The 24,308-nt window shown below is 39.2% G+C and overlaps 1 protein-coding gene across 5 annotated transcripts in view; it reads left to right on the top strand.

Annotated features, from left to right (window-relative positions):
• Positions 1 to 24,308, top strand: part of ZCCHC6 (zinc finger CCHC-type containing 6) — a 39,971-nt gene that overhangs the window by 7,632 nt on the left and 8,031 nt on the right. For all 5 annotated transcript variants that reach the window (XM_017806189.1, XM_017806193.1, XM_017806192.1 and 2 more), the window contains exons 5-24: positions 572 to 749; positions 1,250 to 1,338; positions 2,274 to 2,325; positions 4,129 to 4,198; positions 5,065 to 5,191; positions 5,934 to 6,053; positions 13,821 to 13,952; positions 14,677 to 14,857; positions 15,220 to 16,358; positions 16,484 to 16,634; positions 17,316 to 17,402; positions 17,739 to 17,839; positions 18,355 to 18,412; positions 19,128 to 19,231; positions 21,213 to 21,302; positions 21,391 to 21,504; positions 21,613 to 21,690; positions 22,908 to 23,085; positions 23,788 to 23,835; positions 23,953 to 24,044. In XM_017806189.1, the coding sequence (XP_017661678.1) occupies positions 572 to 749; positions 1,250 to 1,338; positions 2,274 to 2,325; positions 4,129 to 4,198; positions 5,065 to 5,191; positions 5,934 to 6,053; positions 13,821 to 13,952; positions 14,677 to 14,857; positions 15,220 to 16,358; positions 16,484 to 16,634; positions 17,316 to 17,402; positions 17,739 to 17,839; positions 18,355 to 18,412; positions 19,128 to 19,231; positions 21,213 to 21,302; positions 21,391 to 21,504; positions 21,613 to 21,690; positions 22,908 to 23,085; positions 23,788 to 23,835; positions 23,953 to 24,044 (3,189 nt within the window). The remainder of the gene's footprint in view (positions 1 to 571; positions 750 to 1,249; positions 1,339 to 2,273; positions 2,326 to 4,128; positions 4,199 to 5,064; positions 5,192 to 5,933; positions 6,054 to 13,820; positions 13,953 to 14,676; positions 14,858 to 15,219; positions 16,359 to 16,483; positions 16,635 to 17,315; positions 17,403 to 17,738; positions 17,840 to 18,354; positions 18,413 to 19,127; positions 19,232 to 21,212; positions 21,303 to 21,390; positions 21,505 to 21,612; positions 21,691 to 22,907; positions 23,086 to 23,787; positions 23,836 to 23,952; positions 24,045 to 24,308) is intronic.

Here is a 24,308-nt window from a genome sequence, read left to right as displayed (position 1 = left end):
AACTTTGGGACCTGCACTTTGGAATGAGCAGTAGCAATAAGGAAATGTAGTTGGTATGGCAGAATTAGAAATTATAACGTATATGTCAGAGTGAATATTTCAGTTCAGAAATACTATAAAAATTAAGAACTCATTGATTAAGAACTTGTTTATATTCGAAGGAAATTGGGTTTGTTTTGAACATAAGCATCAAAATAATTTCCAGCACAGTGTCAATTTTACTGTTTTTTTTAATGAAATATCTTCTGTTCCTTTTACTTTCTCCACTTGAAGTGGACAAAAATACGTCCTATGCAGGTTTTCTGTTTCTTTCTCTTTAACTCCTACCTTCTCACACCTCATAGGTGAGGAAAGAATTAGTGATTTTTTTTTTAACATACCAAATACATGTATATATACCTCTGCACATTACTGAAGGCTTCTGGAGTATCAGATTCTTTATTGCTTCTGATTACCTACATTATCTGGAAAACCTCTGGTGGTGTTACTTGGGATGAGATGTTGGTGCTCATTCTAGTACATTAAGCAACTCAAGGAAACCATTAAAACATCAGTCTTATTATCTCGAAAGGAAAAGCAAGAAGAACAGCTGCTGACCGCTCTGCCTCCTCCGACGCCTTCCCAGATACAAGCTATTGGTGTTGCTATTGAAAATGTAGTGCAGGAGTTTGGCTTAAATAATGAAGATCTAGAAGAAAGGCTCAACATTAAAACAGTGATGGAAAACTTACTGCGTCAAAAATTGCCAGGTATTATTTGCAATTCATTCTAAGTGTTAGATATGCCAACTTGAAGACAAAACAATGACAAAAAAACTTGAACAAACAAAAAAGAAATCAACTAAAAGAACACAAAACCCAGACAGCTTGTAAAGTGAAAACTGAATTAAAAATCTTGGCTAGCTAAACTCTGAAACAGTGTATTTAGTTACTAGTCTGTTGAATGACATGATGTAGCAATACAACCATGTTTCAGAATTAAATTACAATGGTGCTCATGACCCAAACAGACCTGCAGTAAAAAGTGAAGATGAAAAGGACATGGGGATCATTTGACCTTCATGGTAAGCCTTTACTAGCAGTAGCATGGAAGGCAGGATTTATTAACAGTTCTGGGTTTTTGGAAGACTTTCTTTTCCTGGGGTTATCAAAACCAGTTGTAGGTTTAAGATCTATTGACAATGCTGTGAAGTAGCTACAGACTTAGAATTAGGCATAGAGTAAATGCAGTATAATTCTTTTTGTTGCAGAGTGTTCATTAAGATTGTATGGCTCCTCCTATAGCAGATTTGGTTTCAAAACTTCAGACATAAACATAGATACCCAGTTTCCTGCCCATGTAAGTAAGGCTATTTTATTAAGTATGTCTAAGTAGTTTTGAATGTTTGTATCTTATTTAGATTATAGTTTAAATATATCTTACAGTGTGGTAGCAACATTTTTTTTGAAAACCTAGTGAGTAAATAAAGCGGGTCTGGTCTTGGGATAACATTCCTTTCTTCATATAAGAGTAGTGATCAGGCAATATAATACAACTTTGTGTTTTGTTGAAACTTCCTTCTGAAAAACTGAAAACATTTAAACATCTGTGCTCTAGCAGTCCTGTGAGACAGATCATTATTTATTTTCTCTTACATATGGATTAAATGGCACTTCTGTGATCTGGTTTCTGTACTGATCTTGTTACTGTACTGACGTATTCACATATATGCATGTTTTGACTACTAGGTTGTATTTGAGCCATGAAACCATATTACGTGTTTTATAGGTAGACTAATTTAAAGTCTTAATTTGTCATGCTATTTGTTTCTATACATCTTTGTCCTTGAACACTGAAAAGGAATTAAGGACTTGACTCCATACTTAAACTTACTCCTGCTGTAGTTGATTTGACAGTGCCATTGTTAGAATTTAGCATTTCCTTTAGGAAACAAAGAATGATCCAAGTTCTTAAAGTGCATATGATTTTAAAAAGCTGTGATTGCAGTCTGTGACCTGATGTAGATCCACTGTGTGAGAATGCAGTCATATTTAAGCATTGAAATAGTAGTTCTCATAGTGTTTTTTTCCCAAAACCGGGTCTTTGATAGAGGTAAAAATAACTTTACTTACAGTTGCTCAGAATTTTTTTTCTTCAAAATAAGAAGAGTTCCTGTTCCTTTTGATACAACTTAATAATAGCCAAATACACCTAGAGGCAATGTTTTAAATTTGAATTGTAGAAAATCACCTTTTTGACAGCTATGAAAACAGCTTTATTCCTTTTATTGACAGATGACTCAACCAGATGTTCTCTTACTTGTGCAAGAAAGTCTCCAGAGCAGTGGTAAGAAAAAAAGTTGCTGCCTTCTCAATTCCACTAAATTATTACTGCTTAGTATTGTTGAGTTACATCTCTGTTGAACAGATAATGCCACATGCTATCCCTTTTTTAGAAAGATGTGAGACTGAAAAATACTGCAGGACAGAATACATTGGCAGAACTGCTTTTGATTTGCTATTCAGTGTTATGAGGGTTGAACTTCCACTAGTTGTGCTGATGTGAGAAATTCCTAGTAGGAAGCTTTCTTCTACATTGTAAGTGAAGATGTCATTACACATGAGGTAGACTCTGCTGCCTTTCTTTCCCCAGACTGCTCTATTAGCCATGCATAGTACAGAAAGTAGCCTAAGCTCTTTAACATGTGACAGAAACTTGGTAACGTACTTTCAGATGTGGTCTGTTTTCCTGTAATTGTGCACATGCCTGTTAGTGCAGTGAGAGCCATGTGCAAATGACTGCATACACACACATGGGGTTTTTTTCAGGTAATGAATGCAACTCTATGCATTAATACAGGAAAATGAAGTTTACAATCTTTTAAAAAGAGTGCACTTACTCAAACCAACTCAAGCATATGCAGGGAAAAAAAAATTAAAATATGCAGAAAAAAGTTCTGTACTTTTTAAATGCAAATTGCAAAAAGCTTCACTGCTTTCTTGCCTTGCTTTGTGCCCGCAGTTGGGAAGTCAGACCATATGGTTCCAAACATGTATATTAAACATGCACGTATTTACTGATCTAGATTTTTCTCAGTGCCACCCCCATCGTTATTGTATGTACGTTTTATTGTCTGGTCAAATGACCATTATGATATTGGAGAATTTTTCAGCCACATTAGAGAGATCTTGTAAGAATTTAAGATCTCTAATGTGTTTCAAATGCAAGTAATATTTGCATTAACATGTTGTGCAAAGCCTTTTCTATGAGTGAGAATATACAGGGATAGAGCATTAGGTGTTTGAGGTACCCCAGTGGCAAAAGCAAGATACTTTTTAAAGAAATTAGGTGTCCAGTTGGCTAGGTAACATCAAGAAAACCTTGTCATTTCAGAATTTTTGAGTTGAGTTTCTAGAATTGTTTCATAGTTTTCTCTCTTCCTGGCCCAGTGAAACAGTGAGGCATCAAAAAATGAGTCCAGTTTGAAGCAATAAACACTACTCAGAGAAAAGACTGCAGCAGGATTTGTACTTTGTTAGTGTTTAGATTAAAATTAGTGTTAATTAGATTAAAATTAGTGTTTAGATTACAATTCAGTATTTGGAAAACTGTATAAAGAATAGGAGGAAAAAAGATTTTAAAAGCATTGCAAAAAGACATTACATCATGTAGGCAAGCCAGTTCTGTACTTATATAGAGCATTGTCAGATAACCAGGGAAAACAAACTTTGATTCTTTCTATATGGTACTGACTTAACACTCTGGATTTTTATTTTTCATGCTAGCATTGTTCCACAGGTGTCATTTGTCTGTATGTATGCCTAAATTATTGAAACTAGCTCTTAACCTAAATATACCTCCTTAATTACAGCTATTGTGTCTGTGTATATATGAATTTTGAAAAGTTCCATTTTTCTTCAGTATTTTCTTAACAGTGCTTATTGTATAGACCATACTCTTCCCATCACATGTGAAAGTTAATCCAGTCATTCTTGTAAATCATCAGATATACTTTTTTGTTTTTCTCAAAATTAGTCATTGTATTAGGAGCTGAAATTCTAGCTGTACTCCTCTAGTTCCATCCAGTTCAACATATTTTTTTTGTCAACACCATGCTTAACATGGCTTCTTTTTCTTTCTCCTATCTAGAATCTTTTACAGAAGTTGATGCAGATTTCCATGCTAGAGTACCAGTGGTGGTGTGCAGAGAAAAGCAAAGGTCTCAGTTGTCACTTTGTGTGTTCTAATAGTATATAGCAATGTAAATTATGTGTACCAACATCTGATAAATGACGTTTCTGTACTAAATTATTACAGTTCCATGGATCTTGAAACACAAACTAACACTCATGGGCAAGTCATTCCTAGCCTAGAATAAGAGGGTAAGGGTTGTTCTGTCGTCAGCTGTGTATTTCCCAATCCCTTCAACCATTATGGCTTCCAGCATGTACCCTTACCCTTCCATTTGGGATAATTGCTTAAGCAGAAACTTTCCTTTCTTATAGGTAGCTTACATACCATATTAAATTATAGATTTCTGTAAGGACAAGATCAGTTTGCTTAGCTTTGCTAGTATTTTGAGAACAAGTGAAAGTTATTTTATTTTGCCCATTTAATGGATATCAGTTAAGATTCATGAAACAATCTATAAACAGCTACTGATAAAAATATTACTTGTTATTTGCTGCTACCTTTATTTTTTCATGTTTGAAAATATTTCATGTGCTCTGTAAACAGCACAGAAACTGTTTTCTGGTGGTTGTGGTATGGGAAGATATTTTTGTTTCATGAAGGAAATTAATACTGTAACTTTTCCAGTTCAGTAAATTAATATCGTTAGAAAAAAATACTTAAATTTGAATTGTATTTTAAAACACTTTTACAGGAAATTATAATGCATATATCTTCAACCTAACCATAAATCAAATTAGTATTGCATGCTGCTTTTCATGCAGAGACACAGTCTTTGAGAGATTTTCAAGTCTTTCCTTACAGCCTTCTGCTACACTGTTCTGTGAGATATTATCTGGCCTATGGGTGTTGTAACAAAACCTCCAAGATCTTTTGTTTCTTTTTGGGTTTTAGTGGCCTTATTTGTAAAGTGAGTGCAGGGAATGAGAATGCTTGTCTGACAACAAACCATTTGGCTACACTTGGAAACCTGGAACCTGCTGTCGTACCTTTAGTGACTGCCTTCAGGTACTGGGCAAAGGTAAGAGTCATTTGTGTTCCCCCATCTGTGAATAAATATTGAATGAGTTTCTATGTTATGCTGGTAAGATTGTTGTTATAGTTGAGAAAACAATTGTTGAAACAGTCGTTAGAAAAAGAGTTGGAATAAGGGTATAGATTTTTATAAATTGTAAATTATGTAACTATCATTTGTCTGCAATAATATTCTGCTAAATTTCAAAAGGGGAATTTTAAGCTTCATTCAGTAACATGCAGACTGTAAGAATCATGCTTTTTTGCTAAACTAATCAGAGGAATGTATATGAAATGGAATTGCAAGTTCCCCATAAACTTAATCCATCATGAAAAAAAATAAAGGAAAAAACTACTTTTCTCCATTGTAGATGAAAACCATCTTGTGAATAAACAATGTGTTCTAAAACTTTGTGTGCCCACCATTAAAATATTATTTAATTTTAAAAATGGAAAAACTTTTGTCTTGTACTGTAGCTACATAAAAGGAGTCATCATTTTCTGAAAATGGTAAACCAGACAGCATATAGCACAGTCTGCATTCTATGGCTCTTATACTGAAAATGTTACAGTAGTAACATACCTGCAGTAAATATACAGGCCTTGAGAACAAATTCCATCCATTAAAAGCTCAAAGATATCTGAATTTCTGTCAGTATTTAATGTGTAAGGCTTCTGAACCATAATTAAAAGAATATTTTTCATGGTATCACTTCAAAATCTAATGACTGCACAATTCGTTTTTGCAGTTGTGCTGTGTTGATCGTCCTGAAGAAGGAGGCTTGTCACCTTACGTGTTTGCTTTAATGGTTATTTTCTTCCTACAACAGAGGAAAGAGCCTTTACTACCTGTCTATTTGGGATCATGGGTATGTGTATTTATACAGTGAATAGTGTGAATGAGAGGACCAGTCGCTCATGGTGCTTTGTAATCTGTCAGCTTCATGCTATTCTGAGCAAGCCATAAGCAAGCCATTTCTGCAGGAATTAAGAACGTGAATTCATCCAGACTACACCTAACCTTTGTATGCCTGGCTGTAAGATTGCATTTCACAATCTTAGCCATCGAATTAAGTGCTCTATTGCCCCTTTTGTGAATAAGGAGAGCTGGACATTGAATAATGCATTTTGCAACAATTTTTTTTTTTTTTTTGGCCTTTCTTCCAGAGTCTTGTGAACTCAATCCACATAGCTACATCCCAAAACAGTATTTTGGAGTTTGACATCTAATTCTTCAAAACAGACCATATTTGGGGAGCACTCTGGTGTGATACCTGCCCAAGGGATCAGATTAGAAGTTTAGAACATGTATTTCTTGGTTTTAGAAACTGAAATGCTTCTTAATATCAAGAGTTGTATTATGGATGCAAATCCAGAATCCAATTCTCCAGGACACCGTTTAGGTGTTATATTCATGGCACCCATTTTTGTTCCTTTAATCTCATTATATTAAGTGTGCATGTTCCAGTGTCTAACCAATTACATGGGCCTTGTAGTTAAGAATTTACTTCAGTACATTAGTGACTCATTCCAAAGCATCTCAACTCTCTAGATGAGAGAACTGGATGAGTAAAAATGTCCTGTTGTATATGGTGATGTAAGTAAAAGATACATGTTTATGGTTGTCTAATGTGCAAAGACAAGGTTGCATGATGCAGAATCACAGAATGGGTCAGGTTGGAAGAGCACAGTGGGTCATCTGGTCCAACCTCCTGTCATGTGGGGTCTTTATATGATAAAGAAATGAAATCAGCTCCCCAATGAGATGGTAATCAAAGAGAGTTTAATTCAAACCCAGCGCTGTTTTTATCCCTTAAAACCATGTGACCTTGTGACCAATGAGGGTACATATTTCCACGAATGTCCCCTGGGCTTCCCTGCCCTGGGTGCTTCCTCTGCACCCTTGGACACGCCTCCTACATCACCCCTTTCTCAATTATTTAAGACGGTCAAGAAAACAGTGCAAAAACAACAGTGCAAACAACAGAACAGCACATTATAAACTACCATAGCTTTGCAATGACCCAATACATCGCTTGCTTTGGCTTCTTATACGTCTATTGTAAACCTTTTAAAGCCTTCTTATATTTCTAAGGGGTAGTGCAACTTGGAAAAACAACTTTATTAACCTAGGGGCCTTAGCCCAACCATGCATAGACTTATAACTTTTATTAATCTGAGGGTTTAAATAACTGGGGAGTTCAACTTTATTTCAAAAACAGGGTAAGCTTAGCAAACCAGATTCTCTTAAAGTGACCATGTGGTGGAGGTAGTGTTATTTTTGTGAGGTATTTGGTGTTTAAGGCACTTGTACAGTCAAACAACTCTCTTATTCATTCACTCACACATTCACTGACGGCCGTCATTCCATTCATCATACACACACTCATGGATTTTGTATAGACTCTGCATTTTGCCACACTGGTCATCCTTATATGTAAACTTGAAACATAAACATAACCTTTTTATAACTTCTACGTTACTCTGGTTCTTGCTGTTGTAGTTGTGTACCTAGGTAGGGTCTAACACACCTGGAAGGAATCCATTTCAGCTCCTTTCCTGTAGCCACACAGGCATAACCTCGCCCCCAAGTCACGAGGTCCATTGGTCCCGTCCACTGCCCTGAAATCAGATCTCTTACCATGACTGGTGGTTTGGGAGAGGCGAAAGCTTGAGGCCTGTGCTGCCTTCCGTGCTTGCTTTTTTCAGCATTGTCACAGTTTAAAAAATTTATGACATATGTGGCTTTCCACAGACGCTCTTGCAGACTGATTCCCCTCTTTTTTGTTTCGTTAACATGTCTTTCAGTGTGATGTGCCTTTTCTACAATTGCCTGTCCAATGGGTGAGTGTGGAATACCTGTGGTGTGAGAGATTCCCCAATCCGATAGGAAGTTTCTTACCTTTTCTGAGATGAAAGCTGGCCCATTTTCAGTCTTAATCTGTTTTGGGGTACCGAGGGTTGCAAAACAACTGAGCCAGTGTCTTATTACATCCTTGGCCTTTTCCCCAGTGTGTGCTGTGGCAGTTACGTATTGTGAATGGGTGTCAACTGTTACATGTATGTATTTTAACGTACCAAATTCAGCTATGTGTGTGATATCTGTTTGCCAAATCTCATTTGCCATTAACCCTCTGGGGTTAACGCCTTCCTGAGATGGCATGGGTGTGATTTGCTGGCAGTCTGGGCATGACATGATTATGTCTCGAGCCTGATTGAGTGTTATTTGAAATTGTCTCTTCAGTGAACGTGCATTTTGGTGGAAAAATGAATAAGGCGATTTTGCTTGCTCTAAGACTCTAGGTACAGTGGTAAACATAGCTGATTTGTCAGCCTCTCGGTTCCCATCAGCTATTGGTCCTGGCATTTCTGTATGTGACCTTGTGTGCATTATGTAAAAATCAAACTTTCTGTGATTGACAAGAAACCATACAGAACGCATTTCAAACAACAGGTGAGGGTTAGCAACATCTCAAAGAAACGAACTCTCAAGACAGGACACTAACCCTGCAGCATAACAGGAATCTGTGACAATATTAACAGGTTGTTCAGAAAACTTTCCCAAGGCAATACATATGGCAGCCACTTCCAGAACCTGTACAGAACCCTGGTTCATGGTCTGTACCTCTCGTTCCCATTGTCCTGCATCAGTTCCCATGCCACTGCAGCTTTTCGGGTCCGCCCAGATGCGTCTGTGAAGACCGTAAGGCCTTTCGCTGGCTCATGTTTGCATCTGGTTGTGGCTTTTAAAGGTAAATTACCGATTTCTGCCCACAGTCTGTGTTTAGGGAGATGAATTGAAATGTCACTGTCAAAGCCTGCCAAGGCAGCCTGGAATCCTGCATCCTCAGCTAGCATCCAATCAAGGTTGTCCTTTGTAGCTGGGATGTGGATGGTTGCAGGATCTCTCCCATCCAGCTCCTGTAGTCGTTCTCTGCCTTTAATGACAAGCTTGGCAAACATTTCATTAGTAGTCCACACAGTTTTAGGTGGTGTGTGGGGCAGAAACAGCCACTCTAGAATTGCAGTGGGTCTTTTTCAGTCTGATCCCACTGAAACAAAACTGTGAATGGCTGGAACCTGCTGGGAACAAGGGCAAGGCAGATTTGTAGTTCAGGATTTCTCCTTCTGCCTTGCCTGCCTTCTATTGCCTTGGCACAAGTATCTAATGCCTGCTTTGCCTCTGCTGTCTGAGACCGGCTAGACTTTAGGTCTGAGTCCCCCTTAAGGAGCTCAAATAGAGGGTGTAGCTCCTCTGTGGTTAGGCCCCAAAATAGGCCTTAGTCAATTGATGGCTCCCAGAAGTTTTTGCAGCTTGTGTAAAGTTAATTGTCTTTTACCTTGAGCTGCAGTGGCTGTGGAGAAATTTCCTGCTGCATGATTTTCCATCCAAGGTACGTCCAGGGTTGCGATTGCTGCATTTTTTCTGGAGCAGCCTGTAACCCGGCATCTTGGACAGCTTTGAGTAGAGCAGTAACAACAAATTGCAGTTCATTTTCTGTGGCCATGGTTATTAATATGTCATCTATATAATGGTGTATGATGGCTGTTTGATATCTCGTTGGGCTGCTTTGCATCCCCTGAGGAAGGACAACCCAGCGATACCTCTACATGGGCTGTGCATTGTTCAAGGTGGGGATGGAAAAAGCAAACCTTGGTGCATCCTCAGGGTGTAGGAAGATGGTAAAAAAGCAGTCCTTTAAGTCAATAACCATTAGCGTCCACTTTGCTGGAAGCATAGCAGGTGAGGGAAGTCCAGGCTGCAATGCTCCCATAGGTTCTATGACTGCATTTACTGCTATTAAATCTTGCAGCATTCTCCACCGGCCACTTTTCTTGGAGATGCAAAATACAGGGGTATTCCAGGAACTGGTTGTTGGCACATTATGACTTGCCTCAAGCTGCTACCTCTCTTGCTCGCGAAAGCGGGTGGCAAAGAGGAGAATGGAGAGCAGCACGGCGGCAAGCAGTGCAGTGCCCATGGCGTGGCCCCGGCCCTGCCCATGGCACCCTTGGTACAACTCGGCCCATTCCCCGTTGCTTAGGTACTTGTGGGATGTTGCTGCTAAGGGTCTCCAAGGGCAACCCCTTTGAAAGTGGTCAGGGACACCACATCTAAAGCAACTCGCTCTGGGTCTGGCCCCTTCCTGCACTCTTAGCTGGGCGCTTAGGGCTATGGCTAAAGAGGCAGACTGGTGCTCCACAGATCCAACTCCTTGGCAGGGTCAAACCAGCTCAGCAATGCTACAGCTCTCCCTTTTAGGAAGGACCTGCAAAGCTCTTTTACAGTCTGGGTTTGCCTTCTCAAAAGCCAGTTGCCTACAAAGCATCTCTCTGGCTTCACTGTACTCAACTTGCCTGTTTAAAGCAGATTGCAGCTGATCTGGGGATTGTGAATATGATTCAGTAGAACCTTGTAACACTTTTGTGGTTATGCCTGCTTGGGTGTTGGTTGCACATGTGATGGCGCAGCGTGGAGGAGAGCCCTCCCCACCTCTTGCCTATGACTGGAGCAGGGCAGCGCTGGGGCTGGAGGAGACAGATCGACTTCCTATCCGTTTGGCGTGGAATATGGTTGCGCCTGTGCTGGCGCACGTGGTCGCTGATCATCTGCAGCGTGGGGTGGCAAATAGGCTGGGTTCCCCCCCTCATCACTGCAACAGAGCCCCCTGCGCTGATCCCGCGCATGCGGGGCTGGTATCCCACGTTACAGGCTTCATTCCTTCCCAGCGACCCGTGTTCCCGTGGCTATTGGCACCCAATCCATAACTTAACTCTTGAGCAATTCCCTCCCCTCCCGGTAAACCCTCGTAGGTTTCGGGCTGCGACTAGCAGTGTGGGTGGGGGGTGGTGTGTCGGTGTTGGATGCTTTTACTGTCCGCTTATGGCCTCTGTGTGGTGCAGACATTATGACTTGCCAGGCTGAAATGGCATTGTTAGCTTGGGGGTCTCCCCCCTGAGCTTTCAGTTTCATGAGGTTTCCTATCTTGTCCCATATTTCTATGTGCAGAGCTTCTAGCAATGGCAGCTCTGGGACTGCTGCTTTAATGAAACGTAAAAGCTCTGTTAATTCAGCCCTTGTGGCTTGTATATGGTAAGGTCTTAGCAGGACAGATAATGCGTCTGTGTTTTGTGAAATCTTGGTGGAGAAAAAACTTCCCATGTTTTTTACCTTATTCTTGCCGCTGTCGATGCACGTGTGTGGAGGGGTCCTTTGTTTTGCAGCTGCTGAGTTTTACTTTCAGTTTCTGGGTCGGCTGTTCCTTCAGTGCTTTTTTTCTTTTCGGCGTCTCCATCGGTGTCCGGTGCTGTCCGGGTTTCGGCTGCTGCTCCGGCGGCTTGGGGGCGGTGGCAGATGGCGGGGGGACCTCCCAGCATGGTGCGTTGGTCGCGGCAGCGCGTGAGGTTCCCTTACAGTCTGCGGCGCTCCTGGCGGCTGGTTCAGCGGCGTGGAGGCTGTACGCGGCGGCTGTAGGCACGCACGGGCCGGCAGAAGGCGGCTGCCAGCTCCCACAGTCTGCTGGGCGGGGCGGGGGCGCTGCGGTGGGCTCGCGGTGCGGCTGGTGCAGGTCCCGTGCTGCTTCTGGTGTGGGCGCGGGGCTCGCAGGGGCGGTGGGCGAGTGCGGGCAGGCAGCAGGCTGCACGGAGTGGCGGCGCTTCTCCGCTTGGCGGAACAGTGTGCCGGTGCGGGGTTCGCGGGGTCTCGCAGGTGAGCGGGGGGTGTTCAAGCAGCAGCGGCACTGCTTTCGCGCTCAGTGCTTAGTGCACGGCAAGCGGCGGGTGGCAGGGGTCCCGGCGGGGGTCGGCGTGCTCCGCCACTCGGGTTTCCGAGCTGTGGGCTCACAGCTGCTCAGGGAGCAGCCCTGGCCACGGTGTTGGTTGCTGGCGCTGTTTTTCAGCTCACTCACCGCTCAGGTGGTTAGTCGACCCCGCTCCACTCTCTCCGCAGGTGCTGTCCCGGTTTCTCGGCTTCTTCTTTTTCATTTTTCTTCTTCTCTGTTCCTGTGCACTTTCCCTAATCTTTTTTTGAGCTTTCTGTACTAACTGAGTTTCTCAGTATCGGCTGAGACAACGGCTTAAAGACGTCTGATTTTTTTTTTGTGAAAAAATTCCCATATCCTAAAAATGAATACGATAACTGGAATTTACCGATATTCCCCTGATTCAGGGATTTCTATTCTGGCCTAACGTAGGTTCTGAGCCCCAAGTTCAGGCGCCACGTGTCGCGTGGGGTCTTTATATAATAAAGAAATGGAGTCAGCTCCCCAATGAGATGGTAATCAAAGAGAGTTTAATTCAAACCCAGCACTGTTTTTATCCCGTAAAACCATGTGACCTTGTGACCAATGAGGGTACATATTTCCACGCACGTCCTCTGGGCTTCCCTGCTTCTGCACCCCTGGACACACCTCCTACAACCTCCCTGCTCAGGCAGTGTCATCCTAGAGCATATGGCACAGGATTGCATCCAGACAATTCTTGAATATCCCCAGAGAGAATACACAACCTCTCTGGGCAACCTGTTCCACTGCACAGTCACCTACACAGTAAAGAAGTTCTTCATGTTTAGGTTCAGGTAGAACTTCCTGTTCATTTGTTTCTGCCCCATCTTGTCCTGTTGATTGGCACCACTGAGAAGAGCCTAGCTGCGTCCTCTTGCACCCTCCCTGCAGATACTTATATACATTGATGAGATTCCCTTCTCAGCTGTCTCTTCTTGAGGCTGAAAAGGCCCAACTCTCTCAGCCTTTCTTCTTGGGGTGATCCAGTCCTTTAATCAACTTTGTAGCCCTCTGCTGGACCTACTCCAGGAGGTCCGTGTCTCTCTTGTCCTAAGGAACGCTGAACTGGGTACAGCACTCCAGACATGGCCTCACTAGGGATGAGTAGAGCGGCAGGATCACCACCTCAACCTGCTGGCAATGCTCTTCCTAATGCACCCCACAGTACCATTGGCCTTCTTGGCCACACGGACACACTGTGGGCTCATGGACAGCTTATTGTCCGGCAGGTCCTTCCCCGAAGAGCTACTTTCCAGCAGGTCAGTCCCCAGCCTGTGCTGGTGCCTGAGATTATTATTCCTCCCCAAGTCGGGACCCTGCACTTGCCTTTGCTGAATTTCAGACAGTTCCTCCCTGCTCATCTCTCCAACCTGTTGAGGTCCTGCTGAAGGGCTGCACAGCACTGTGGGGTATCGGTCACTCCTCCCAACTTTATGTCATCAGTGACCTTGCTGAGGAGGCATCTATCCTTTCATCCAAGTCACTGATGAAAAAGTTAAATAACAGTGGACCCAGTATTGAACCCTGGGGACACCACCAGTGACAGGCCTCCAACTAGACCCTGTGACACTGATTATGAACCTCTTGGGATCTGCCATTCAGCCAGTTCTCAATCCACCTCACATTTGTCCACATTTCCGGAGTGCATAGCCTTCCAAAAGCATCAAGCTCTAGAGAGCTTTTTGTAGAGAAGTATGTGGAGAAGAGAGAAAAATATTGGGCCATATTCGAGACCTGTAACAGCTATTTTTAAACTTTGATCTGTTCTCATTTGGCTTACTGTCATAGGGAGTGGTGGTAAGATTTAAAGTTCATATGATGCTTAGCTATATGTTTCTTTTTCTGTTTCTTTAGATTGCAGGATTCTCATTAAACAAATTAACTAATTTTCATCTGAAAGAAGTCAAGAGTGATGCTGTGGTTTGGGAGCATAACCCTACTGATGATTCTGATTTGCCACAAGAAACTTCTCCTAGAAGGGGCAAGGTTGGAACTTTTAAATTTATTTCTGTAGTAGTCTAGCAATTGTTTTTGTTCACAAAAAAGAACCATCTTCTATTTTAGTTTTGTATTTATGTTTCAAAACCATGTGCTGAACTAAGATATACCTATAGGATATCCTTACCTATTGGTGCTAAGAAGCTGGCAGGCAAATAGATGTTATTTCAAACTCTTTGATAAGACCCTGGGTTTTAATCTGTCATGGGAGAATAGTTTATACAGTTGGAGCAGTTTTATCTCAGAAGTAGGTTAAGCATATGGAAAATATTTCCTCTTTGCTTTGAACTCTTCCTTATTTCTACTATAACAGCTTTGTAAGAAACGGTATCACTATATGATTGCATGTTATGAGAGTTAACAGTACAGCCTAGGCTTTGCTAAAAAGTGAGCTTTATAATCCATTCTGTCCTGTTAGATGAGATATACTACTTTCCTGGAAATTTATAAATTATGGCATAAAAACTTAAAGAAGCAATTGTTATCATTGATGCTATTCTTTACCATTGCTGCAGTCTTTAATTTTGAAGTTTCATAATCTGATTTTATACTATGGCTTCCAATTTTTTAATTGCAGTTATATTGCAATTGCAGGAGTATAGTAGCAGTGATAAATTCTGTCATACTATATTGCAGATGAAATACAAGGCAATGTAACAGTTGAACACCTGTGCACTAAATATTATTTAAGATTTTCTTCTGTAATTGACAGGTTCCCTTAGTATTTCATTTAGGTCAGCAGTGTTCAGCACCTGTTGGTCAGCTCTGGCTTGAACTGCTTCGTTTCTATGCCTTGGAGTTCAATATGGCTGACTTGGTGATTAGCATACGACTCAAAGAAACAGTGTCTCGTGAATCAAAGGATTGGCCTAAAAAGCGCATTGCTGTGGAAGGTATCTCAACAAACTTCAAAGAACTGTTGTTTTAATTTTGTAGAGTACTGACTTGGCTATTGACATTGCGTGTTATAACTTGGAAATTCTCAGTATTGACCTGTGCTTTCCAATATGCTAGAATATGTCTTGAAAAGAATCAATTTAAGTAGTATTTCTCTTGAGTATTATTTTCAACATTATCAGAAGTAATTAAGTGAACTTAAAAATTGTCTTCAGCACAATTCGTAGATCATATGTCCTGACACAGTGTTTAAGAGTAACTTAACAGTAGTATATTCAAATTCTGTAAAGCTTTAAGTGTATTCTTTTTTTAAAAAAGTGAACTCCTTCACTGCTGGCTCACTTCTTCTTTTTACTAGACCCATATTCAGTCAAAAGGAACGTGGCGAGAACTCTGAACAGCCAGCTAATGTATGAGTATATTCTTCACTGCCTGAGAGCAACTTACAAGTATTTTGCCTTGCCTCATAAAAGAAGTGCAAAATTGAGCAAAAGACCCTCTTCAAATGCCGGTGAGGAGAAATCCCAAATGCCAAACCATGGGATAGGTGCTATAAAGCATGAAGATTCTGACTTGCGAAACTTGGATGGTAGAACAAACACAGCAGTAGTGGAAGACTGTGTAAAAGAGACTGCACGCACTCCCAAGGAACATAAAATTGGTCCTTCAAAACTGTATGATGGCTCAGAAAGTTTCACAGAAGAAGAATTGGCTGATGATATAAGTCATTTGGGAATTACCCATGAAGACTCAGACTGTATAATCGAGGAAATTATTTCTCAAGATAATGAGGATTTTAAACCAAGTTGTGAAGAGACAGAGAGTGGAAATGAAGATGAAGAAGAGGAGGAAGAAGAGGAACATGAACAATCAAAAAGACAATGGAATAATATTCTGGCTGCTGAGCAGAGAATAGATGAAGACAGTGACAGTGGAGATCTCCTAGTTACAGTGAACGAGCATGATGTGGAGACATGTAGTACTTCAGACTTAGAAGGTTTTCAATATGCTGCACTTAGAGAGAATGATGGGTTTGGCTTAGAGTGCAGTGGTATAATGGATGACAAGATTGACATTGATGAGGATAGCAGTGAAGGTACTGATGAACTGGATGAATCCCCCAAAAAATTCGTATGTTCAGCATGGAGTCAAATATCCCAAATTATTAACTCAGATGATGAAGAGGAAGAAGAGGAAGCACCAAGCCTTCAGAGAGAATGCAGTGTTACCATAAGAGCTGGAGATGAACTAGATAACACGTACACTGGATCTGGAGAGGATGATGCACTGTCAGAGGTAGAAGGTGGTTTTTCCGTCCTAAGTAAATATGAGAATAAACATTTCAAAGAAAATGTAGATGGACCTCTGCGGGTTAATTTGAGTCAAGAAGATCTTAATGAGAAGAAAAGCCATCTTGAAGACAACACAACAACAGAGCAGTGCTTAGAATCTGAACTTTTTTATGAATTCAGTAAACAAGCTTTTACAAAGGGCAAGGTAAGCAAGCTGTATCAGAACATAAACATATTGCTTATGTTCTATTAGAAGTTATATAAAGTGTTGCTCAAATTCATTAAAGTACTATAGTTTTTAAAACCAGTCTTTGCTTTCTGTTCATGCAGTCTCCTACAGTAGTATGTAGCTTGTGCAAACGGGAAGGTCATTTAAAGAGTGATTGTCCAGAAGACTTCAAGAAAATTGAGCTTGACCCATTGCCAGCACTGACACCCAAATTTTCAGTTATTCTAGATCAAGTTTGTGTCCAATGTTACCGTAAGTTTTTTCCTTTGAATATTGTTGTGTCATAAAAAAAGAATCAGAAAAAAAAATGAAATAATCACAGGCTAATGGCATTACAAAGGGTGACCGTTTATTTGCTACATAGCCTCCAACTCTTAGGTACAATTCTAAGATTTGTAACAGCTTATTAGGACTACTGAGTAGTTTGTATCTAGAGAAACAGAAAGTGTTTAGACTTGTCTTCCACGGAGTGGCTGGCTGACCACTCATATAGGCAAATAAATTTAATTTCTGAGAATCTGATTTTGGGTGGGGTTTTTGACTGATGCTTTTACATTTGTCTGCTTTGAATTTTGTTAGTTACTTACCTTGTGGTTTTTAGTAAACAAAGACTTAAGTGTTCTAGGAAAAAACAGTCAAAATACAGTTTTGTAATACTTCTCCACTTTTGTTCTTTTCAGAGTGACCCAACTTTCCTCCTTTCTCTCTCGCCATTTCTGACCAGACAAAATGCATTATTTGTCTAATTAATGTTTTTCTTTGAACAGGTATTTTTCTCCTACATCCTTGCTTTCTTTCCTTCATATGTGAATCTTCTCTTGCTTCTTCTCTTTCCCCTCCCCTGCCCTACTGTAAACCCCTCACTATTTTCATTTGAATCTTTGCTGTTCGCTCTTTCTACAGATGCCTAAATTGTTGTCTTTTGTTTTTAAGATGATTTTGCTCCAAATATAGTAGAGGATCAAGCTCGGGAACATATAAGACAAAACTTGGAAATCTTCATTAGACAGGATTTTCCAGGTAAAAAGGCCCATTCTGACTTCATATTTATACTTTTGACTGTTCATACTTGAGTGTTTTCCAAGAAAACATATAATTTCAGCATAATAAACACTTTTGTTTTGAACATTTAACATATAAATGTTGCATTTATACCAGCATTGCCATGTTTCAGTACATTAATTTCTGTTCTAAGTCTTTTAAGGGTTTCATTTAAATTTGGGGGGTTTTATGTATTCATATCTAGAACACAGTAGGAAGGAACAATGGCAAGGTAAGGAAAAAAACAATCAAAGCAGCAGAGAGTAGTTTTGTAATAATTATTTTAACTTGATTTATACATCACATTTCTTATAGGAACCAAGCTGGATTTGTTTGGCTCCTCAAAAAATGGCTTTGGCTTCAAACAAAGTGACCTTGATATCTGTATGACCATAGATGGACTCCAAACAGCTGAGGTAGTTTGGAAGTATTTTGAGTTTGTTGTTAAAAAATGCAAAATTTTACTGTTATATTGTATATCTAGTGTAACAAATTTATTATTTTATAGAAGCTTTTCATATTAGAAGAAGGTGCCACAAAGGCAGATTATTTTTAAGGTTTTTGCTGTTGATCTAAGCATTAGTTTAAGAATAACTTTCAGTAGCCAGTTTTCTTCTGAATTCTGCTCTTCTAGTTTTATCTGTGCGGATAAATAACATGCTTTGTAGCATAAACAACTAGGAATGGTAAACAGTGGAAGGGCACATCACTCTCCCTTCATGCCTAATATCAGGTTCTTTAAAAGCTTACATTAATATATTGTCTACTGTTGATACATGCTATTTTGAAACAATTTCTGGTATTCAGACATATACACATTTTGTATAACACGAAACGTTCAATTATACAGCTTTAAGCTTAGTGGCACATAATAAAAGGTTTGCTAAAATAGAGCAGATAAATCTTTCAGCTTTTTTTCTTAATGTCTTAGGGACTTGATTGCATCAGAATCATTGAAGATTTAGCAAAAGTTCTCAAGAAACAGTCAGGTAACTTTCTGGAAAATTAAAATAAGTGATTCTGTTTATGTGACGTCAGTTGATGTAATGAGAATGTTCTGGGGCACTGTAGATGAAAATCCTTAAGATATAATTAGATCGAAGGGAATAGTAGTAAGAGTGAGATTAAATATTGTGAACATTTGGATTTTTTTATTTTTTTGCATATGTGGGTCTATGAGGTTATAATAGGCCCACATCTGAATTGGACAGATATTTATAACCTACATGTATAAGAACAAACAATTTAAGATTTGAGGCTTCAAGTTAGTAGTTATGTTGTATTTGTATGTTCAGTGAGTAGTAAGTTGATAGTCAAAGATATTCTGATACAAGTTTGCAATAAGAATTCTCTTTTTTCTGCAAGAAATCATGACTTTCTTAGTGCTTGTTTTGGTGGATCTGAAGTTAATTTTGTATAGAGTGAACTGTCAATTCTCTCTTAAGCTTATTTCTCTATAAAGAAATTATATTCTCTCTTATTTAGACTGATCTCAGTTTTTTGAGGGGGCTAAATGTATAAATTATATTTAGCAGATTGATCATGTTTGACACATATCTAAAATCACTATTAAAACATAACTGACCAACATAAGTTTAGTATCAACTAAGATTTTATTCTGTAGCCTTTTTGCTACAGTTAGAAGTTATTTGATACTATTAGGACCGTACTGTAGTCATTCAGTAATAAAACATTTTGTCCTAGGTTTAAGAAATGTCTTGCCTATAACAACTGCAAAAGTCCCCATTGTCAAATTTTTCCACGTCAGAAGTGGTCTTGAAGTAGACATCAGTTTATATAATACTCTGGTAAGGTTATCTCCTTTTCTTATTTTATGTCTTATAGCAAAAAACCGCAGATCTGTTTTGTTATCTGGTATTGTCATGACAATCAGTTTAAGGTTGGCAAGCCCTTCCCACATGACTTGAGAAGAATCTGATTCTGTAGTTAGAAGAAATTCTTCAATATGTATTCAAGGCCAATCCCAAATTAGAGTAAGAGAATAAACATCCCACATGCTTAAGATGTTCTCTGTATCTAAAACAAACAGCATATTGTCAAGGACTTGAAATTTTGCAGCACTTTTGACCAAACTTGAATCACCAAAACTTTGAAGAGACGCCAGGGCATTGGTAGTGTCCACCTCCCATTTGGAGAGCACATGATCTCCTTAACCCCCAGTTATCAAATGGATCTTGTTCACTGTGTTGCTGATCACAAAATCCTGACAGCCCAGGCTGTAATGCTCCTCTGTGGAAATGAAGGTTGACTTTATCTGTCCTTGTAATTTTTTTGCTATAGTCATGTCCATCTTCTCCTTGCTTCCTGTGTTTTAGCAAGTGGGAGACATATAATGCAGAAACATCCATTGCTTGTGAGAACAAACATGTGATAAACATTTGCATCTGCAATATCTTTTATAATAGAGAGGTTTAAGTAAGCCTTTTCACTTGAAGAATATTCAACCAAAATCTTAGTTAGCAAGGTTTGTTTGGATGGAATGTGAATAAGATGGAAGTTGCCGCTTTTCTCACCAACCACTAGGAATTGTTTTTATTGACACATACCAACTACATCCAGATTAGTATCAAACTGAATGTGGAGCAGAAGAGGCAGCCTGGTGCTGTCTGGCAGTGCCACTGATCTGTCAACAACAACCACAATGCTGCCATCCCTTGAGCTGCATCCTTGGAGCTATGAGTTAACAGAGACCTTTTCTGAAGATGTGATTTGCTGCAGTGTATCCACCTGGTACAACGCAGTGCCACATTCCTGTCCCAAACCCACAGGGAGCTGCACATTCCCTGTGTCATCACTGACCAGGAGCTCAGTGTCATTCCATATCTTCACCAGTAACACTTCATACTCTCAGTGCCCCCTGATCCCCTCACGACGCCCCCTCTCCCCTCCTTGAGATTGCAGTGAGTGACTGTTTCCAATTAGCTATTGCAGTTTTATATTTTAAAAAAACCTTTTTTTTTTTTTACTTGACTATTAGTGGAGTCAGCTGCACGATTGTGACTTTGGAGTTGTCACTTTTCTAAGAAAATCTGTTAGTTCTTCACTAAGAGTAAGAAATAGTGGTTTAAGTGTCTAAGTCTTTCTGTAAATGAGAGAAAATAATGTAACCTCAGCCTTTTTACACTCCACCTCCCATCATGGCTCTTGCCTAGCCTTGAGACCTGAAGTAGTGATTTTGAACCCAGCTTGCCTGAACTATAACATATTTTTGGCCAAATATTTTAAAACCAGGTTTTGTTTATTTCAATATCTCTACATTTTGAAAGCCAGTTCCTTGAAACAAAGGAAAGTTAAATCTCAAAGCCAATTCTTAAACTTTCTGAAGATTTTGTATGAGTTCAAGAGCAGTCTTAGGAATACACCTCAACCACTAAGTAAGTCTGAAAGTTTTCTTGAAGTTATGCATCCATATGGGTCCGTTGGTAGCTCTCATGTTTCTGGACTGACTCTTGGTTCAAGAAGTTACCTTCTACCAAATATTAAACTGCAGTAGTAGATCAATACTTCTTGTTTTGAAATACTGTTCTATGAGTGCTGCTTGGTACCACATCCAGAGAGATTAAGGAAGTTGATTGGCTTTTTAACAGAGCAGGTGATAACCTCATGGTGGAATGCTTCCTTTCTTAATCTATGTTCCTACTGTGCAGGGCTTCACATCTGCATTTCTTGAGGACACAACTTAGAGTTTTTGTTTTTTGTGTTTTCAGCTTATTTCCTTAATGTCTTCCGAACTCTGGTGTTTTCTATATGACTTTCTTATTTTTGTAGGCCTTGCATAACACAAGACTTCTGTCATCTTATGCAGCTATTGATCCTAGAGTAAAATATCTGTGTTACACAATGAAAGTCTTCACAAAAGTAAGTGTATTTCAGACATTTGAAAGCAGTAGTACCTGCAGCAAGGAGTGATAACCATGAAAGATACAAATCATGTTTCTTTTTCTAGATGTGTGACATTGGAGATGCATCTCGAGGTAGCCTGTCATCTTATGCATACACTCTTATGGTGCTTTATTTTCTTCAACAGAGAAATCCACCTGTCATCCCTGTTCTTCAAGAGGTACGGTATATTGGAAAGAAACGCATATCTGTACACAGTATTGACCAGAAGAATGTCAGTGCTGAATATGAGTGGCTCTTCTAATGAGTTTTAATATTATACTTTCAGATCTACAAAGAACCAAAAAAGCCTGAAATTTTAGTTGATGGCTGGAACATATATTTCTTTGATAAGATAGAGGAGTTGGTAAGTAAATCAGGCTAATTGGAAATGCTGTTACCTGTAGCTGGGCAAATGAAAAGAAATTTCTTTTAAAGACATTGTTCCCAAATATAGTGGTTGAGTATTGTAGTTTAACCCCAGCTAGCAACTAAGTACCACACAGCCAATCTCTCATTCCCCCCACCCTCTCTCAGTAGAAAGGAGATTCAAAAGAAAAAAAACCTGTGGATTGAAATAAGAACAGTTTGTTAATTGAAACAATATAAAATACTCATAATACTTACAATACTACCACTACTATTAATAATAATAGTAATTAAAAAAGAGAGGAATAAAACCAAAGAGAAACAAGAGATGCACAGTACAATTTTCAGCACCCGCTGACCAGTGCCCAGCCCATCCCCCAGCAACCATGGGGCTTTCCTGGCCAGTTCCTCCCCGTTTATATACTGAGCATGATGTTCTGTGGTACGGAATGTCCCTTTGGCCAGTTCGGATCAGTTGTCTTGGCTGTGCTCCCTCCCAACTTCTTGTGCACCTGCTGGCTGGCAGAGCATGGGAAACTGGAAAGTTCTTGACTCAGGGTAAGCATACTTGGCAACAACTAAAACATCAGCGTGTTGTCAATATTATTCTCATACTAAATCCAAAATGCAGCACTGTACCAGCTACAAAGAAGAAAACTAACTTTTATCACGACTGAAAAAACAACAAATATAAGAGTGGAAGTAGAGGAACTTCTGCTTTGAAATCCCAGTTCTCTGCTGTAAAGCTTTTAGAATATGGTTGGTTGTAATTCATCTGTGAAAATATAATCTCCAGAATCTGAAAAAATAGATCAAAAGGGTGTTCATGATGATTAGTTGCTTTATATGTCTCACTGATTGGAGATAACTCTTAAAAATACTCTCTGTATATCTGGTCATAGCTAGTTAATCCTGTTGAATAATTTTATTTTATAATATAGATACATAAAGTGAATTAATAAATTCTTTTTTATACAGGCAAAACCTAATGCTAGAAGTTTTATTAGTTGTCCACTTTTCTTTTTAATAAATAAAAAAATATACCATTTAAAATCACTATTGGATTATTAATACCAATTATGAAAGGAAGTATTCTGGTATAAATCAGTTGTGTTTCTTTATAAAATAAGACTTATATTGTTTGAGTTTGGAAATTATGGAAATTATTCTGCTTAATGTAAATACTGGACATAAAAATATTTCTGTCATTTTCAGTCAGTTGTTTGGCCAGACTATGGCAAAAACACTGAATCTGTTGGGCAACTGTGGCTGGGACTTCTCCGGTTCTACACAGAAGAATTTGATTTTAAAGAGCATGTCATCTGCATTAGGAGAAAAAATCTGCTCACAACTTTCAAGAAGCAGTGGACTTCAAAATATATTGTAATTGAAGGTAAAAGCATATGAAGTATGTGAATATATGAATTTCTTTAATGCCCACTTGAAAATTCTGGTTTTCTCATAAGGCTTATTTCTTTTACTGTTACTAGATTATAAGTTATTTGCTCCTGTTTTGAAATCATCACAAAATTGCGATTCAGTTTTGGTAGTGCTTAAGGGGTTTTTTTGCTACTGAAAAGAAGTTGCATAGCAGACTTCATACTTTTCACTATGACAGTAACTGACAGAAAAATAGATTTAAGGAAATGCTTTGATAAAGCAATTAATTTTAATGCAGTTGAGGTTTTCTCAAAAATACTAAGTTTAGCTGAGCCCTTATTTACATTACTTATTCAACCCTGTGTATGATTACACTGTTAAGTGTTACACTATGGTCTCTGACAAGAAAATGCAGTGACACATTTTAGAAGTGTTCTGTAAATCATTTTCTGGCCCATTTCACTTTCACGGAAAGAATTTCTATTCTCTTGCTTGCACGTTCAGCTTACTCTTTTACAATAATTCAGTTGGTTCACAGCTGGTCAGCTGTGATCCTTTGTCCATGGACTTAATTTATTCCTAGTAGATTTGTGAACAGATCGATTTCACTGTCTTAATTCTGCATCTCGAATAGTTGCCTTGGGTTGTTCATATGTATATATGCCTTACCGATCTTGCCCTGGACTTAGTAATGCCTGTCATGTTTTTTCTACAGATCCCTTTGATTTGAACCACAATCTTGGAGCTGGATTGTCAAGAAAAAGTAAGTCTTCTGTTAACAATTTCGGTTACAAAGTGAAAATCTTGTCTTAGATGTCATTTTAATTTCTGGTTTGATATTTAGATGAGTATTTCAGTTTGGGTTTTTTTTCTTCCCCAGTGACAAATTTTATAATGAAGGCTTTTATCAATGGCAGAAGGGTGTTCGGTACCCCTATAAAAGTATTTCCTAAAGAATACCCATCAAAAATGGTAAGTTATTCTAAGAGGAGTATGTGTGTGCTTTTTGGTGTGTAACTTACTGTTAGCAGGAGTATGGTTACTTTAAACTATTTCTCTTACATTTCCACAGTACTCTAAAAACCTTTATGTGAGTTATTGATGAGTACTGTTTTAATGTTATTTGCATGTGAAATATGTTGGTAAGCAGAATACTAGTCAAGTCACAGTTTCATTGTACAGACTTACGTATTTTAATCCAGATCAAAACCACCATTCTTAAAACTGCAGTTTTAT

The sequence above is a fragment of the Lepidothrix coronata genome, unplaced genomic scaffold, assembly GCF_001604755.1.
Source record: "Lepidothrix coronata isolate B3197 unplaced genomic scaffold, Lepidothrix_coronata-1.0 Scaffold14, whole genome shotgun sequence".
NCBI lineage: Eukaryota > Metazoa > Chordata > Aves > Passeriformes > Pipridae > Lepidothrix > Lepidothrix coronata.
This window is presented reverse-complemented; position numbering and strand designations above follow the sequence as displayed.